We start from the raw sequence: 17,684 nt of genomic DNA on the forward strand, positions 1-17,684 counted from the left end.
TTATGCAGAAATTTGGAGAAATCGCTGAAATTCCCCTTTAAGCTCATAATACTGGGAGGCTTGACGAAAAGGAGGCCAAAGCTGCAGTGAAGCCGCGCACAGCGCCTCAGTAATCTCTCTCTGAGCCGATCTGAGTCGAGGACAGGCCAGAAATACACTGGACACCAGCCTTGATTAGAGGCGTCCTCATGTCTCAGGGGTCAGAGGTGTTTGTCACTATGGTTGGTCAGCGTCTCCGGGTCAGTCTCTGACACGATTAGTGGCCGTGGAGAAAGGGAATGTTTTGTCCATCTGTGTTTCTGCCTCATTCATCCTCTCTCTCTCTGTCCTTCCTGCAGCGAATGATGCGAACTGGCCTTCCTTCACCAAAAGCAAAGCTCCAGACTGGAAGGACACCAGCCGAGACCCGGGCAGCATGGCCGCCGGCGAGAAGGTGAGCCACCAGCAAATGTATTTTGGTTAAAATTGTGAAAAAGTTGCGTGAGCCATAATTTCAGTGCAAACTGATAGTATCAGGAAACAAAATACTCCCAGGCAACACATTCCATAATTCTAAAGTTACCAAGAAAAATAATAAAATTAATTTTACTAGTGTGACCCATCGACCCATCCATAGTAGTGCAGGCTGAAGCCCAGCTGCAGTGTTCTCTGTGTCGCTCTGATAGAACCCGTGATTGTAGCTCTGATGTACAAATACAGCTTTTAACCCTTGTGTGGTGTTGATGTGTTTGTTACTCAGTGGTCTGGTGGACCCACCGCATTATTGTTTATTTAAATCAATGCAGCCATAACAATTTATGTAAAAATACTAGATGTTTAAAATATCACAAGTGGCCAGTGTAGGGTTCTCCTTTAGCAGCTGTAGCCAGTCAGCAGCCTGTCCATGTTGTCCACCCTCACACACACACACACACACATATACAAACACACACACACACACACACACACACACTAACAGCAGGCCATGTAGGAGGAGAACAGAGTGAAGGACACAGCACCTCCACACTTTTACTCCCCGCAGTTTCACCCAACACCACATATGTAATATAAATGTGTGGGGGGTGAACAGAGTGAAGACACTGAAAATGGGTTATTTTATATGTTCTTCACAGAAAATGAGCAAAGGACAAGAATCTGAGGTTGAAATAATAATAAATCACACCAAGAACCCACAAGCTGAATGAAAGAAAGCGAGAGGGCTACAAACGGAAGACCTGAACAATTGACCATATATGTGATATACATGATATGGACACTAATTGACCACACACACACACTCCTTCTGAGAAAACACTTCTGCATATTTTAATTAATAATTACTGTTTATTGGATGAATTTAACTTTGGAAAAAAACATAAAATGTGGCCTGTGAAAAAGTTATATATATATATATATTATATATATATATATATATATAAATGTAAATTATTTCCTACACTTACAGGAGGCTTGAAATTACAAGTCGTTCGCAGTTGAAATGATTCAGTGCATCATCATCAAATCTCAAATTTTACATTTATATTTTGTCATCATTTTTTTCACAGGATTCCCCCAAACTGCTGGGGACAGTAACAGCCTTGTCCAGACAGCCGGCCCCCATCTACGGCACCTACCCCAGTGCGGGTCACCACTCTACAGTCTGTGCCACCAGCTCCCTGCCCCGTTCTGCCCCGGGAACACTGTCCTGGCAGAGAGCGCCCCCTGCCTGTGGATCCTCCTCACAGCAGATCCAGCAGAGAATCACGGTGCCACCCAGCCCCACCTCCACCTCCTCCCTCTTCCCCCAGGCCGACAGAACCGATCCCCTGCTGGCCGTCGCCGTCCGGCCTTTCGTTCCGGACCGGGGGTCTCGACCCCAGTCCCCTCGGAAAGGTCCCGCCACCATGAACTCCAGCTCCATCTACCACATGTACCTGCAGCAACCTGCGTCCAAAAACTACTCCAGCACCGGCAGCAGAGCCGCAGTCAAAGCAGGTAACCATAGCAACAGCATGTTGGAAGAGATTCACACCGATGATGAGAGTGAGTGGTGGAGGTTTATTTTAGGGATGTTTATTCTGGCTAATTTGGAAATTTAGAGTGTTTATAGGAATGGCTGGATGTTCAGTCTGAATCAAAGGAAGATAGAAAAGGACTTTGGGCCGAATCCTGGAGTATAATAGAAAATGAAATTCCCACCACAGTCAGACTTTCCTGGTTGTGTTTTTTAACATAGAGAAATTATAAATGTAACTCTTATCAAGCTGATTGAACTGTTGCACATCCAGACAGTGTTGGCAGACATGACTTTGCTTTCTCAGCGCCGCATTTTCTCCCTGACTTTCCACAGTGCAACATAACTAAACCCAATTAGAGATTTAAACCCATTCGAGGTTTCTAAAGCTGTGAAACTGCTTGATGCATCGTTTTTTGGATAGAATCAAATTCTGTTGCTGGTTTCAAACAAAATGTAAACATCCTGCTGGTGACATCCCATATAAATAAAAACAATGCATGGCCACGCCTTATTAACACATGGGAACAAGATCCTAATGTGTGGCCATGACTTAGTAAGCCAAAAGAATGAGATAATTAGGTCATGGCCACTGCTTAGTAAGGCATGGGATCGAGATCATGCCTTACTAAGTCATGGCCATGCATTAGGATCTCGTACCCATGCCTTACTAAGCCATGGCCATGACTTAATTATCTTGTTTCCATGCTTTACTAAGTCGTGGCCATGCATTAGTATCTTGTTCCCACGCCTTACTAAGTTGTGTCCACAACTTAATTATCTTGTTCCCCTGTCTTACTAAGTCATGGCCACGCATTAGGATCTCATTTCCACATCTTGCTAAGTTGTGTCCATGACTTAATTATCTTGTTCCCACACCTTACTAAGTCATGGCCACACATTAGGATCTCGTACCCATGCCTTACTAAGCCGTGGCCATGACTTAATTATCTTGTTTCCATGCTTTACTAAGTCGTGGCCATGCATTTGGATCTCATTCCCACACTTTACTAAGTCATGGCCGTGCATTAGGATCTTGTTCCCACACCTTACTAAGTTGTGGCCACAATTTAGTTATCTTGTTCCCATGCGTTGCTAAGTCATGGCCATGCATTAGTATCTTGTTCCCACACCTTACTAAGTTGTGTCCACAACTTAATTATCTTGTTCCCCTGTCTTACTAAGTCATGGCCACGCATTAGGATCTCATTTCCACATCTTGCTAAGTTGTGTCCATGACTTAATTATCTTGTTCCCACACCTTACTAAGTCATGGCCACGCATTAGGATCTCATTTCCACATCTTGCTAAGTTATGTCAACGACTTAATTATCTTGTTCCCATGCCTTACTAAGTCGTGGCCACGCATTATTTTTATTTATACAGGATCAACAGCAGGGCTCCATAATTTTTTGAAGAATTGTAATCAAATGAAATAGTTATAAGTTGGAGATTTACACAATTTTCAGTTAATAATCTTATCATTCAGTATCTACTGTAAATTATTCAGTACATATTATGAATTATTCAGAAAGTATCACAAATTATTGTGTATCTATTATAAATTTTTCTTCGTCTGCTGGGAATTATTCAGTATCTACTATGAATTATTCAACAGAGATTATGAATTATTCGGTGTCGACTCTGAATTATTCAGTAACTACAATAAATTATGATTTAACTCTTATGACTCATTCAGCGTAAAGATTTTGGATCTGTGCTGAGAGCTGCACTTACCTGTAAACCCCTTCTCTGGGTCTTGATGTTTACACGTCTTTGCCGAAATATAAATCAGCCTTAAGGAGTTAAAGGTTCACATTTCATATAAAAGTTGCTCATGTTCTTTTTGAAACCTCCCTTTTCTGTGTCCAGTCTATGGAAAGCCAGTGTTGCCGGGCTCTGCTTCCCCCTCCCCCGTACCCTTCCAGCAGCAGACCTCCAGAGATGAAACTGACCGGGACGCCGAACCTGAGGCCACCCCACATCCTCCGCCGGCCGTGGAGAACATCCCCCGCCCCCTCAGCCCCACCAAACTGACCCCGGTGGCCCACTCACCCCTGCGCTACCAGAGCGATGCTGATCTGGAGGTGCTGAGGAGGAAGCTGGCCAATGCTCCCCGGCCGCTGAAAAAGCGGAGCTCCATCACGGAGCCCGAGGGTCCGAGCGGGCCAAACATCCAGAAGCTTCTCTACCAACGTTTCAACACCCTGGCTGGTGGTATGGAGTCTAATGTGAGCGCTCCACCATTTTACCAACCAGACAGCCCACTAAGCCTCATGGGCTTGGACACTGCTAATGGGAGTTTGCTAGAAACAGGTGACCTCGCAGCTCCTTTAGCGGAAGCATCCGCTCCGGACCCCGAACCGGCCTCGTCATCACCCACGGCTGATGCCAATGAAAACCGACTGGCGCATCCAGGCGGTCATACAGAATCCCCTCAGCTCGCAGACACCTCAGCGTCCGCTCCTGAAGACAGCCCTGAGGACGGTCATAACCATAATCAGAATAATCAGTCTGAAGGTGCAGACACGCAGTCCAGCCCAGCGCCGGAAACCCACTCACCTGCAGAGGAGGAAACCACAGAGCAGCCGGGCGGTGCCGCTTCGGTGAGTATAGGTCAGACTTTTACTCTGACCGGCTAAACTCACTGCATCTCCCCTACTTTCTACTTTGCTTTTTAATGTTCATGTTACTAAACATGCAGATAGCCACGTTTATATGAAGGCTTATAATCCATTAATAATCCGACTAATAGCTCAATCGGAATAGAACATGTCCATGTAAACACCTCAGGCTGAATAGTCGAGTCTGATTGAGGCCATTTGGGAATACAGTTTATATCCGATTAACCGAGGTGGGTAATCCTGTAAATAATCCGTTAAATAGAAGAATAATATCCGTGTAAACGCCTGTATCTGATTACATTCCCTATCAGAAAGTTTAAGCCCGTTCTGATCATGTTCGTCGCGTCATAGTGAAAGTTTATACCGTTCAACATGGCGGAGCAGAAACTGGTCTGCAGAGGAGACGAAGTTTATGCTCTGGTCTTTAAAAGACGGCGGTGGGACGGACGTCCAGCTTATGTGTCTCAGAACACGACGTCTTCCTCTCGGCCTTCTTTAATAAGGACATGTGAAGGACGTTTTCCTGAGTCTGACATCATTTTAAAGCAATTAAAAACACAAGCACTGCTCACTGCAGCTCATCTCACTCTGACTGGACTCACGTGATGCTGGTTGTCATGGTAACGTCTACACTAAGCGGTTCTCTACGTATGCACGTAAGTTTGGATCAGATTACTTGTAGTGAGCATGTAAACAGAGATTTTCCATCAGATTGTTGAGTAGAGTGAGAATAAACACCTCAGTCTTAATTTATAATCGGAATGTATTCGATCGGATTGGAGAAAATCATTGCATGTAAACACAGATACAGGAAACCCACACCAGCTGTACAGCATGTATGGTTGGAGTCCTAAATTTCTAAATGTGAAACAATTTTTAAATGTAATCAGTTAAATCTACATACAGATAATAAAAAGGATAACGTTGACAGAAGCAGTTCACTCTCAGAAATAAAGGTACTAAACTGTCACTGGGGTGGTTCCCTCAAGGGTCCATCTCAGTACCTTTAGTCAGGGAACATAACTGAACCATAATCCACTGAAATGATATGTTCTAAGCTGTACTGACTCCACACACCCCGTCTCGTCTCCAGGCTTTTATTTTACTGTTCTGTTTAAAACATTCGGTTATGAAAGGTACAAATACGAACTTTTCACCTGGAAAAACTTATTTAAGGTTCACAGTCAGACCTTAAAACCACTGTTGGACCTTTGAGGGAACGTTTACACTGTTTGTACCTTGATGAACGAGAAATGTACCTAAACAGAACCTTTATTTCTAACAGTGTAGGGATCGCCGCCGCATCCTGAGATGCGTTTAGGAGGACCTATTTTTTAGCAGACAATTCATCTCTTAAATTGAGGACACAGCTTCTGTGTTGAGCTGCTAGTGAGCACTGAGGGGTGAAGGGTGGGGCGTGAGAACCCCTGCTATAAAAAACGTCTTCACAAAGACGGCAGTGCTAAGACAGAGCAGACAACTGCAGCTTTCTTCATATCAAACAGTCCTGTACAACACAATAAACAGCGTGTAAACACAATAAAGATACTTATAAACGCAGGCTCACCTATGAAGACGAAAATCCAGTTTTGTAAAACAAGCACATTTCAATAGAAACGTGTTCATCAACATTAATGATGAAAGCAGTAGTCTGTTTTGAGGGAGCTCTAAAACAGGCGGAAACTGCATTGCAAATGGGTATAAAAGGGATAAAATGACAGTTTATGGCTCTGTTCATTGATCCATACTGTCTCATTTTCATACTCATAATTATACGCTTTATTCAGGTCTGAGTGCAACCATAATCTTATTATGAGGGGAATTATTCACGCTGGCCATGGATCTGTACTGCGTCAGCCTGCATGATGCTGTAATTGTACCAACACTCTCTTCATAATCGCAGGTAAAACGGACCAACCTGAAGAAGCCTGGCTCGGAGAGGACAGGTCACGGCCTGAGGGTGAAGTTCAACCCACTGGCGCTGCTTCTGGATGCTTCCCTGGAGGGCGAGTTTGACCTGGTGCAGAGGATCATATATGAGGTATTGGAGACACAGCCGTGTCACAAGTTGTTCAAGGCCCAACCGCATACCCACAAAAACTAAACTGCGGTTTGTGTTTGCTTGCTATTCATCCAAATAAATAAATATGTGTAATACTTTTCATCTGTACATGAATTAAATAGAATATGTAATGCGATGTCATATGATCATATCACAATTTGGAATCACACTGATTGGGAATGAAATGGGAATAGAACTGTATGGAATTTTAAGAATTTTAAAAGAATTTTGATTTGGAGATTTGAATATAGCTACTTAATATTATATTGACATAAGCCTCCTCATATTTACTGTAACTACAAAGCATTTTACTGATAAAAAGGCTCATTTTGTCCTGGACCTCAATTTAATACTTCTTAACAGGGAATTCCACACATTTTTCATAATTTCTGCATAATTCATTGGATCAGTTGTGATTCAGAGTGGTTTGGTGTGAAATGGTTCAGATTTCTTTACAGTGGTGGTGATAGGAACCAGGGGTCGCCATGACTACAACACAAATATAGACATTTTATTTACTATCTAAAACCACCAGTGAACCTACACGAGTCTTCTGAGTTTTTATATGTGATGATAGTAAAATAGTAAAAAACTGAAAATCTGAAATAATAAGTTTTCTTTGGGGACTATTTTGTCTTACAACCCCTGCATGTATCCCTCCACCATGCATGGCTCTAAAAATGCATTGTTATATTTTCAAAACTATCATAAAACCATGTCTCAGTCATCAGGCAGTGAATTCATAACCATTTCATGTAGTAACTTTCTGTGAGGGAGCTTTTAGAGGGGGACGTCTGGTTCCTATCACCACCACTGTGAACAGTTCTGACTCGGTAAGTTTCTCTAGAACGGAGCGTTTCACACCAAACCACTCTGAATGACTCTGTTTACATCTCAACCATGTAATAATGCAGAAAATGTGGAAAGATGAATTCTCTGTATGAGTTATACATGTACAAGAGGCACACTTCTTACATAATTCTGATACCTTTAAAGCTTCAAAGAGGAACTTCAGAGACAATGAGACAGCCTTCTTGGTTTTAGTGCTTAGTTTGAAGCACTACATGATGTGGTTGGATTATTTGTTATTTGTGGACCTCTTTTATTTGCTGTGATAAGCTGCTGCAGCCGGCTTTGTGTTTAATGTTTTGCCAGATAAGAGAAGAACACAGAATCAAGGGCAGACAAAGGCATCAGTTAAAACAGAACAAGCACAGAAATTTGTATATTAACCCAGAGCCACCACAGGAAAACCCGCTCTCTGCAATCCAGACTATGCAGTTGTCTTTGTCTCCACTATCAATATTTTTCTTAACATTTTATGAGCAGTTTTGCCATCTTTGGCAGTTTTGCCGTCTTTCTGGGCCTGGTATGCTGTGGTCACAGGCCTTTGGCTGAAGAAAGCACCAATATAGCACCACCTGAAGTGTGTTACAGTAATAATGCTACAGCTTTTGTGGGCGAATGAAAGGAGCTTCACAGCAAAATAAGCCACTTTATTGGTAAAACTAATACTTATTATACATATATATATATATATATATATAGCTTTATTGTTATCTTTGGAGGCAATTAAGACACAAAAATTGGTCCCACTTTACATTGTCTCTAATAACTTGTAGTTACAACACATGCAACGAGGGCGTAACTACTGGTAATGTATTCACTGTTAAAGATGGATTACAGTAGTGTGTAAATATACATGGATATCTACAGCTTATGTAAATACTTTACTCATTTGCTCACGTAATTGCACATGTATTAATTGATAGTTGTACAGATTGGTAATCTAGACATTGCGTTTGTGCTAGTATAACACAATACTTATTTAAGAATGTGTTTTAAGAAATTACATTAAAGCCAAAACTTTGGTTCAGTTACCATATCAAAATACATGCGCACCACTACAGTTGGCTAAAAGTTGGTGTTTCCTGTGCAGATATAGTGTAAACACTCTCATAATGCAGGTATTTATACAACTCCTGTTACAATCAAAAAGGTAAAAGAGTAGTTCATAAAAATGTAATGACCCTATTACACATATGTAATTATAGAAGTGAAAATATGCTGTTATAGCCATGAAGATAGTCTTGTGTAGTTATATGAGTAAAAGCTGAAGTTAATACACATGTATTTACAAAAGCTGTACTCCTGGAATCCGTCAGTAACGGTTGTATGCGTTGTAAATGTGTTACTACATAGTTATAAGTGACACTTCATAGAAAGTGGGACCCAAAAATGAATTACCGGAAAGTTTATTTACATTTCATAAGCAACATATGTTCTATTGAAAAGCCACATATCTAAGTTAGCTAGTATTGAAACTTAGCTTTCGTCTTTTCTGCACCTCCATCAGGACTGTGGTGGAAAAATAGCCATATTGTATAATATATACATTATTGCAGAAATGTTTTTGAACATGCATTGTCCCTGTAAATTTAAGCTGAAATAAATTAGGAAATTAGGGTGATTAGCAAATATAGGTGTTCTTCTCGTATGGCAGATGTTTTCAAATAAAACGTCTGAAAGTCCTGTTACATAAAATTTCTTGCTTGTTAAGGCCCAGATAAACAAACTAACATGATGTTAGTGTATCAAGATCAACAGTTAGCTCTCTGTCTTTGTAATCTAATGAGCATTTAAACATTTTATGGCCATTATTTATTGTATGTTAAATACACAAAAAAATCTTTTTGGAAGAAAAAAGTCCTAAAAAAATGTAAAATATCTTTAAAAAATTTGTCCACAGAACGCTAAATTCCTGCCTCTCGATTCCTTCTTTTTATCTGTAAGATAAAAAAAAAATTAATAAATTAAAAATGAAATGAAATGACAATAACCTGTAGTATGTTCTGTTGAGCTAAAGCAATTTACATAAATGTGTGTGATTGGATAAACTGTAACTGCTACAGAAGCCGTGCTGCTTCATCTTTGTGTCACTTGTAAATTTGTAACTACACAGTTATAAGTGACACTTCATAGAAAGTGGGACCAAAAATGATTAACAGGAAAGTTTATTTACATTTCATAAACAACAGATGTTCTGTTGCACAGTCACAGAGCTAAATTACAGGCAAGTATTGTAACCTAGTTACCTGTTATTCACTCATAACACAGAATGCCTCTCAGCCAATCACATTACAGGGTTGGAACAAAGTGGCTATAATACACTGTGTGTTTTCTGTCATATAAAATCACGTTAAACATAAACTTTAGTTAGAATAAGAATAAGAAGAGCTGATGGACCTGTTTCTGTGACTGTTTCCTCAGGTGGACAACCCCAGCACTCCTAACGATGAGGGCATCACGCCGCTCCATAATGCCGTGTGCGCTGGTCACCATCACATAGTGAAGTTCCTGCTGGACTTTGGCGTCAACGTGAACGCAGCAGACAGCGACGGATGGTGAGAACCACAGCGCGTTTTGAACTGATTCTACAGTGAGCAGCACAGAGATCTGGCAGCGTAACACAACATACAAACATATAAACTTACTTTTGGGGTTTCGGACACCAAACTGACACCAAACTGTCACCATAGATCAAACTGTCATCTATAAACATGGACTAAAGTACATCACTAAAAGTAGCAGTCAACGTAAAGGGGATTTCCACTGCTTTTTCAAAATTCTCACACAATTGAATCACAGAATTCTGCTTTTCCTGCTGGTAATTTACACAGAAATACATTACTGAATTATAATAATACATTCATTACAGTGGTGGTGATAGGAGCCAGGGGTCGCCATGACTACAACACAAATATAAACATTTTATTTACTATGCAGAACCACCAGTGAACCTACACGAGTCTTCTGAGTTTACATGGAATGTTGATGATAGTAAAGTGGTAAATCTGAAAAATAAATTTTTGAGGATTATTTTCACTCACGACACCCTGCATGTATCCCTCCACCATGAATGGATTAAAAAAAAAGAAAAGAACAAAGTCTAACAAACATCAGCTCCTAAGCCGAGAGATGCTGCATGAACTAAGATGTTCCACTGCAGTCCTATAAGTTATAGAGTAAGTCATTTTCTGGGAAGATACTTTTACTTGAGTCATATAAGTTGTAAAATACAATATGATACAATATAAGTTGTTTTTTTGGTTTTCTATTTCATTTTGATTGATTTCCAGTGCTTATTTCATTGCATTTTGCTATGTGGAACATGCATCTTGCAGAAAAAGCACCTATTTTCCATATCATTAGTGCTCAATCCTGGTCCTGGAGATCTACCACTGTGGAGATCTCATGCTATGCAGAGGTAGTATGAGTGAAACAGGCCATCGCAAACGTGTCTTAGCTGATCGACTACATTTAGGCAAAGGGGGGAACTGTACACTATATATTTTTGCCAAACTGTTGCTTTAGTGAGTGATGAAGGCCAGCTGTGTTGAAATGTCCCTCTGTTGTGTGTTCAGGACGCCCCTGCACTGTGCGGCCTCCTGCAACAGCGTCCATCTCTGCAAACTGCTGGTAGAGTCCGGCGCGGCAATCTTCGCCACCACCATCAGCGACGTGGAGACGGCGGCAGATAAGTGTGAGGAGATGGAGGAGGGATACATACAGTGCTCTCAGTTCCTCTACGGTGAGAGAAATGCACCTCATTCTGGGTAAAAATGGTCTGTCTCATAAAAGAATAAACACTGGGTTCATGGTTTGTTGGCTTTTCATTGGTCAGTGCTTGTATATACGAAATAGAGGAAGGTAGGAGTGAAGCTTTCGTCTTTTCCGCATCTCTATCAGGACTGCGGTGGAAAAATAGCCATAATGACTTATTTGCAGGAATGTTTGTGAATGTGCATTGACCCTGTGAATGTAAGCTGAATAAAATTAGCAAATCAAATGAAAGGGATAGAAAAGTAGGTGCTGTCCTTGTATGGCAGATTTGTTCAAATAAACCTTCTAAAAGTCCTGTTACATCAAATTTCTTGCTTGTAAAGGCGCAGATTATCTAATGAGGCATTAGCCATTGTTTGTTAAATAAATAAGTAAATAAATAAGTATTTAGTATGAATAATCTTATTAAACATTCGTCCACAAAATTGCAAAATCCTCAATTTCAAAAGGCAAAAAAAGACATAAATACATTAAAAATGAAATGACAGTAACCTGTAGTCTGTTCTGTTGAGCTAAAGCCGTTTACGTAAACGTGTGCGATTGGATAAACTGTAACGCTGTTCTGCTCCAGCAGCCGCGCTGCTTCACCTTCATGTTGCTGAAATCCGACCATTTTTAAAGACGTTAATCGGCTTTGCTACAGAATTCTTTTCAGGCACTCAGTTCAGTATATATATAATTTTCTGGGTCCGAATCCTGACTGTGGTCTCCCAGTCAGCAACCCCTGACATCCCCGACATGTGGGTAATGAAATAAAGGCAGCAGCGTTTGCCATTCGATTGTCGGCATTTTTAAATGATCAGTGTCCAAATATCACAACAAGCAATTATTTTATATTGTTATGTATAAAAAGCAATCTTTACATTACACAACAATATGTGATTTATTTATTTTTTATTCCCAATTACCCAAAAATAAATAACTACAGAAAATATCTGTAAAAACTTGAATATCTGTATAAATATGAACATGATTTTAGATATCTGTAAGAATATGAATATGAGCCTTGCTATCTGCATAAATATGATAATGAGCTTGGACACCTGAATGAATATGAATATGAGCTTGGGTATCTGTATTAATATTTATATGAGCTTAGTTTTCTGTCTGAATATGAATATGAGCTTAAATGTCTGTATGAATATAAATATGAATATGAATATGAGTTTGAATGTCTGTATGAATATAAATATGAATATGAGCTTGAATGTCTGTATGAATATGAATATGAGCTTGAATATCTGTATGAATATGAATATGACCTTGAATGTCTGTATGAATATGAATATGAGCTTGAATGTCTGTATGAATATGAATATGAGCTTGAATGTCTGTATGAATATGAATATGAATATGAGCTAGAATGTCTGTATGAATATGAATATGACCTTGAATGTCTGTATGAATATGAATATGAGCTTGAATGTCTGTATGAATATGAATATGACCTTGAATGTCTGTATGAATATGAATATGAATATGAATATGAGCTTGAATGTCTGTATGAATATGAATATGATCTTGGCTGTCCTCTCTCCCAGGTGTGCAGGAGAAGCTGGGTGTGATGAATAAAGGTGCGGTCTACGCTCTGTGGGATTATGAAGCTCAGAGTGCGGACGAGCTGTCCTTCCGCGAGGGAGACGCTCTGACGGTTCTGAGACGCAGAGACGACACCGAGACCGAGTGGTGGTGGGCGAGACTCAACAACCAGGAGGGATACGTCCCCCGAAACCTGCTGGGGGTAAGAGGGGCCTGAATCATCTCATACTTGCCTCAGTTAAAGGGGGAAATGTTCAGGCTCTGTGGAGTGTCTTGATCTCAGTTCACGTCATTTGATACTGAGTATCAGCAGAAACTGTGCTCAACCTGATATTTGCATAACGCCACTCAGTGCACAATTGAAGTGCATTAAAGTTAAAACTATAGGTAAAACTATTCCTGTCTAGGTAAGACATGCTACGCCTGTCAGGTACTTTAATTTTAGCATGTAATACCCAGTGAATAGACTGCTTTCATAGAACTGCAGCTTGCTTAAAGCAACAGATTGGTGAAAAATCTAATTTACAGTTTTATCCTCATCACAAATGTAGCTGATTGGCCTGTTTCTAGTTCACAAGACACGGTTCTGTAAAGCTTTAGAGCAGCAATTCAACAAAGACATGTTTGGTATCTGAAGTTTGCTTTTATTTTGTTTTAGCACTGGAGCTACAAGGCTAATGTGGCTAACAAGCAATGAAAGCTTATTCCCACCAATTAGCATAGTGCTAAAAACATGCATAAATCGTCACTCTTACCTCAAACTGTGTGGAGCCTTTGAAAAGGACGACATTTATACATAATCCAATTTTTTTAAAATTAAATATAATATTTAAATTAGATAATAAATATATGCTCATATATTCAGATTTCTTTACAGTGGTGGTGATAGGAACCAGGGGTCGCCATGACTACAACACAAATATAGACATTTTATTTACTATCCAAAACCACCAGTGAACCTACACGAGTCTTCTGAGTTTTATATGGAATGTTGATGATGGAAAATAATAGAAAATTAAAAAAAATAAGTTTTCTTTGGGGACTCACAATGACCTGCATGTATCCCTCCACCATAAATGGATTTAAAAAATAAGTTGTGGGCCAAAATCTTCTCAAAACTATCATGAAACAATGTTAAAACTTGTAGAAACATCTTTTCATTGGGGACTATTTTGCCTTACAACCTCCTGCATGTATCCCTCCACCATGAATAGATTTCAAAAATATGTTTTAGGCTAAAAAGGCAGTGAATTCATAACCATTTCATGTAGTAACTTTCTGTGAGGGAGCTTTTAGAGGTGGACTTCTGGTTCCTATCACCACCACTGTGAACAGTTCTGACTTTCTCTGGAATGACGCATATCACAACAAATTACACTAAATAAGCTTGTTTACATTTTAACGGCAGAATTGTTTATGAATGAATGTTGATGATGGTAAAATAGTGGAAAATCTAAAATAATACGTTTTCTTTGAGGACTATTTTGCCTCACAACACCCTGCATGTATCCCTTCACCATGAATGGATTAACGGAAAAATATATTTATACAATTTAGGCCAAAATGATCAGGCGGTGAATTCATAACTATTTCATGTAGTAACTTTCTGTGAGGGAGCTTTTAGAGGTGGACGTCTGGTTCCTATCACCACCACTGTGAACAATTCTGACTCGGTAAGTTTATCTAGAACGGAGCGTTTCACACCAAACCACTCTGAACGACTCTGATTGCATTTTAACAACTGAATTATTTTGAAAAACTGAAATTCTCCTTTAAGTAATCTCTATTAGACTTGATTATGTGGTATCTAACACTGTAGGAGACACTGTTAACTAAACATAGACAGACAAAATTCAGTCTTCCAGGTGGTTGCTACTGTTTTAGCTGTGCTAATGTACTTTAGTCCATGTTTATAGATAACAGTGAGTCATTCAGTGTCAGAAACCACAATCAAGTCTATTAGAGATACTGAACAACTATACACAGTTTGAGAGAAGTGAGGATTAAGGCCTGCAGTTAGCACCATGCTAATTGGTGGGTATAAGCTTGTATTTGGGACATCCCCATCAAGCACATCTGTCAGAACTGCTGTTCTGATTGCACCTTTTTCTTCTGTCGTTTGCGCAGTTGTATCCGAGGATCAAGCCCAGGCAGCGTTCTCTGGCCTAGTGGTCATAAAAGAGAACGCAAGCCTGTTCCTGAGCTCGGTGTGGAGCCGCAGCTGGACGCTCTGCCCTGGCTTTGCCCTCTTCGTGCATCAGTACCACCCCAGTCACAGAGTCCAGAGGGCACGGCAGAGAGTGGACGGAGCATGGAGCATGTGTGGAGACTTTTATTTAGCTGCCAGAGGAGATTCGGAAATCAATGGGAGCCTGTCTTCAGTCTGCATCCCTGATTTTATTTATTTGTCGCGTCAGCCGAGTTTACTCTTTCACCCACATCCCTGTTGAGGAGTCCAGTAGATTTCCCGTTTCCTTTCCCAGACCGTGCGTGAGTACGTGAGCGTTTTTGTGGGATGTGAATGTGATGACAGTCAGAGAAAGAGGATGCAGTGTCGAGTTCCTGGTGCGTGTGAGAGTTTCGTGTCCTGGACGGAGGAAACCGCGAGGGACATGTCTTTCGTCTCCTGCGGTGACAGAGCGGCTGATTCAGAGAGAAGGAAGGAAGGAGTTAGAAAGTGAACAGAAGGAAACCTTGACGCGAGTGAAAGTTACTGAAAGATGTAGAGGAAGAGTCCTGGAGTGGAGACATGCATGTTTTTATATGTGGAGGGGTTTATTTGTGGGGTTACACTGCAATGAGTTATATTTTGGCAAGTGAAATCATCATAAATCATCAATACGTCTAATATTTCTCATTATAGTTGTAGGAATATTATTGTTAAAGGGCCCATATCATGGAAAACTCACTTTTTGGAAATATTGACGTATTAATTTAACAATGCAAATTCTGCAAAATTCACCGTTCAGTCCATACAGTCCATAAATGGAAACTAAGCTGTAAAAGCAGCCAGTTTTGAATTCACTGTTTTTGTGATGTCACAGAAAACAGCCTGGACTGCCTTTGAATGAGGGCAATAGATGAACGAGCCAATCCGAACACAGCTTATTTACATATTTCAGTCTTAAAGGCACGGTAACAAAAACAGCCTGTTTAATTCTGAGGGATGGAAAAACCTTTAGTGTTCGGATTATTCAGCATATCAAGTTATTCCAGCTACTGAAATTGTCCTATTGGCATAATATTTCCCTTGCTTTGAGAATTAAGGTGGAAAAAAATCACCATTCTTTATTTAAACTTAATGCACAGAATAAAAGCAACAAAAAAATAATAAATGAAGAAAAAAAGGCAGTAAAATCCAATAATAAATGATAAGATGATGAATAAAACAGTAAGATAATAAAACATTTGTTTACATTCCAAATTATTTACTATAAAATGGTTTGAATAAGATCATTTCACTAAATAAAGAAAATGAAGTGACTTAAAATGAGTTAAAATATGTAAGCATAAGTAAATCATATAATACTCTTACAGCCATCTCAGAATGAGAAATATTATACATATAAACCAGATTTAAGATGCTTTCACTTGCCAACATATCCTTTTTTCCAGTGTGAGGAGTTGGTTAGGAGTGGAATTATAGTATGTTTTATAAGAGATGCTCCTATGAAAATGAAATATATTGTTATATCTTGACAGTATATTGCAAAATATAAATAGAATATATTGTAATATATTTTCAATATATTACTTTTTGTATGGATGCTGCCAGCGAAGTGGTGAAAACCTCTAACAGGCAGTTCGTTTTTCACTGTGCAGGAGAAGCTGAGCATAAATACGCCTGTGTTTATACATGAGATGGAACTGAGGCTGGTTTTATATGAAATATATCTCTCTCTTTATTTTAAAAGCTGTTTATAACGCAGACGAGAGGAACCGCTTTAAAATGCTTGACACCTAAATATATACGTGTGCCTGTACAGTGGGGCATATACACACCGTTTACGTCTCATGTCATGTAAATGTGCACAATAAAAGGGTCTCGCATTGGAACAAATCAGCACTGTGTGTTTGTTATTTGAGTGTTTTTTATGTTTTTTATTTATTTCTATAGTCAAAATAACAGCATTTTGGGTATTTCTAACCATATATATATATATATATATAAAATATGACGCACACCGATCAGGCATAACATTATGACAACCTCCTTGTTTCTACGCTCATTGTCCATTTTATCAGCTCCACTTACTATATAGGTGCACTTAGTAGTTCTACAGTTACAGACTGTAGTCCATCTGTTTCTCTGATACTTTGTTCTTCAGTGGTCAGGACCCCCATGGACCCTCACAGAGCAGGTACTATTTGGGTGGTGGATCATTCTCAGCACTGCAGTAACACTGACGTGGTGGTGGTGTGTTAGTGTGTGTTGTGCTGGTATGAGTGGATCAGACACAGCAGTGCTGCTGGAGTTTTTAAACACTGTGTCCACTCACCGTCCACTCTATTAGACGCTCCTACCTTGTCAGTCCACCTTGTAGATGTAAAGTCAGAGACGATAGCTCATCTGCTGCTGCACAGTTTGTGTTGGTCATCCTCTAGTCCTTCATCAGTGGTCACAGGACGCTGCCCACAGGACGCTGTTGGCTGGATATTTTTGGTGGTGCTATTCTCAGTCCAGCAGCGACACTGAGGTGTTTAAAAACTCCAGCAGCACTGCTGTGTCTGATCCACTCAGACCAGCGCAACACACACTAACACACCATCACCACGTCAGTGTTACTGCAGTGCTGAGAATGATCCACCACCCAAATAGTACCTGCTCTGTGAGGGTCCATGG

General features: G+C 40.0%; 1 protein-coding gene across 4 annotated transcripts in view; it reads left to right on the forward strand.

Annotated features, from left to right (window-relative positions):
* Positions 1–16,193, forward strand: part of ppp1r13ba (protein phosphatase 1, regulatory subunit 13Ba) — a 96,424-nt gene extending 80,231 nt beyond the window's left edge. For all 4 annotated transcript variants that reach the window (XM_036593259.1, XM_036593258.1, XM_036593261.1 and 1 more), the window contains 8 exons: positions 339–433; positions 1,545–1,974; positions 3,866–4,599; positions 6,521–6,658; positions 9,950–10,083; positions 11,104–11,270; positions 12,844–13,043; positions 14,969–16,193. In XM_036593259.1, the coding sequence (XP_036449152.1) occupies positions 339–433; positions 1,545–1,974; positions 3,866–4,599; positions 6,521–6,658; positions 9,950–10,083; positions 11,104–11,270; positions 12,844–13,043; positions 14,969–15,010 (1,940 nt within the window). In that variant the 3' untranslated portion in view covers positions 15,011–16,193. The remainder of the gene's footprint in view (positions 1–338; positions 434–1,544; positions 1,975–3,865; positions 4,600–6,520; positions 6,659–9,949; positions 10,084–11,103; positions 11,271–12,843; positions 13,044–14,968) is intronic.
* The last annotated feature ends 1,491 nt before the right edge of the window (positions 16,194–17,684 follow it).

Source organism: Colossoma macropomum, unplaced genomic scaffold (assembly GCF_904425465.1).
Source record: "Colossoma macropomum unplaced genomic scaffold, Colossoma_macropomum, whole genome shotgun sequence".
NCBI classification, from domain to species: domain Eukaryota; kingdom Metazoa; phylum Chordata; class Actinopteri; order Characiformes; family Serrasalmidae; genus Colossoma; species Colossoma macropomum.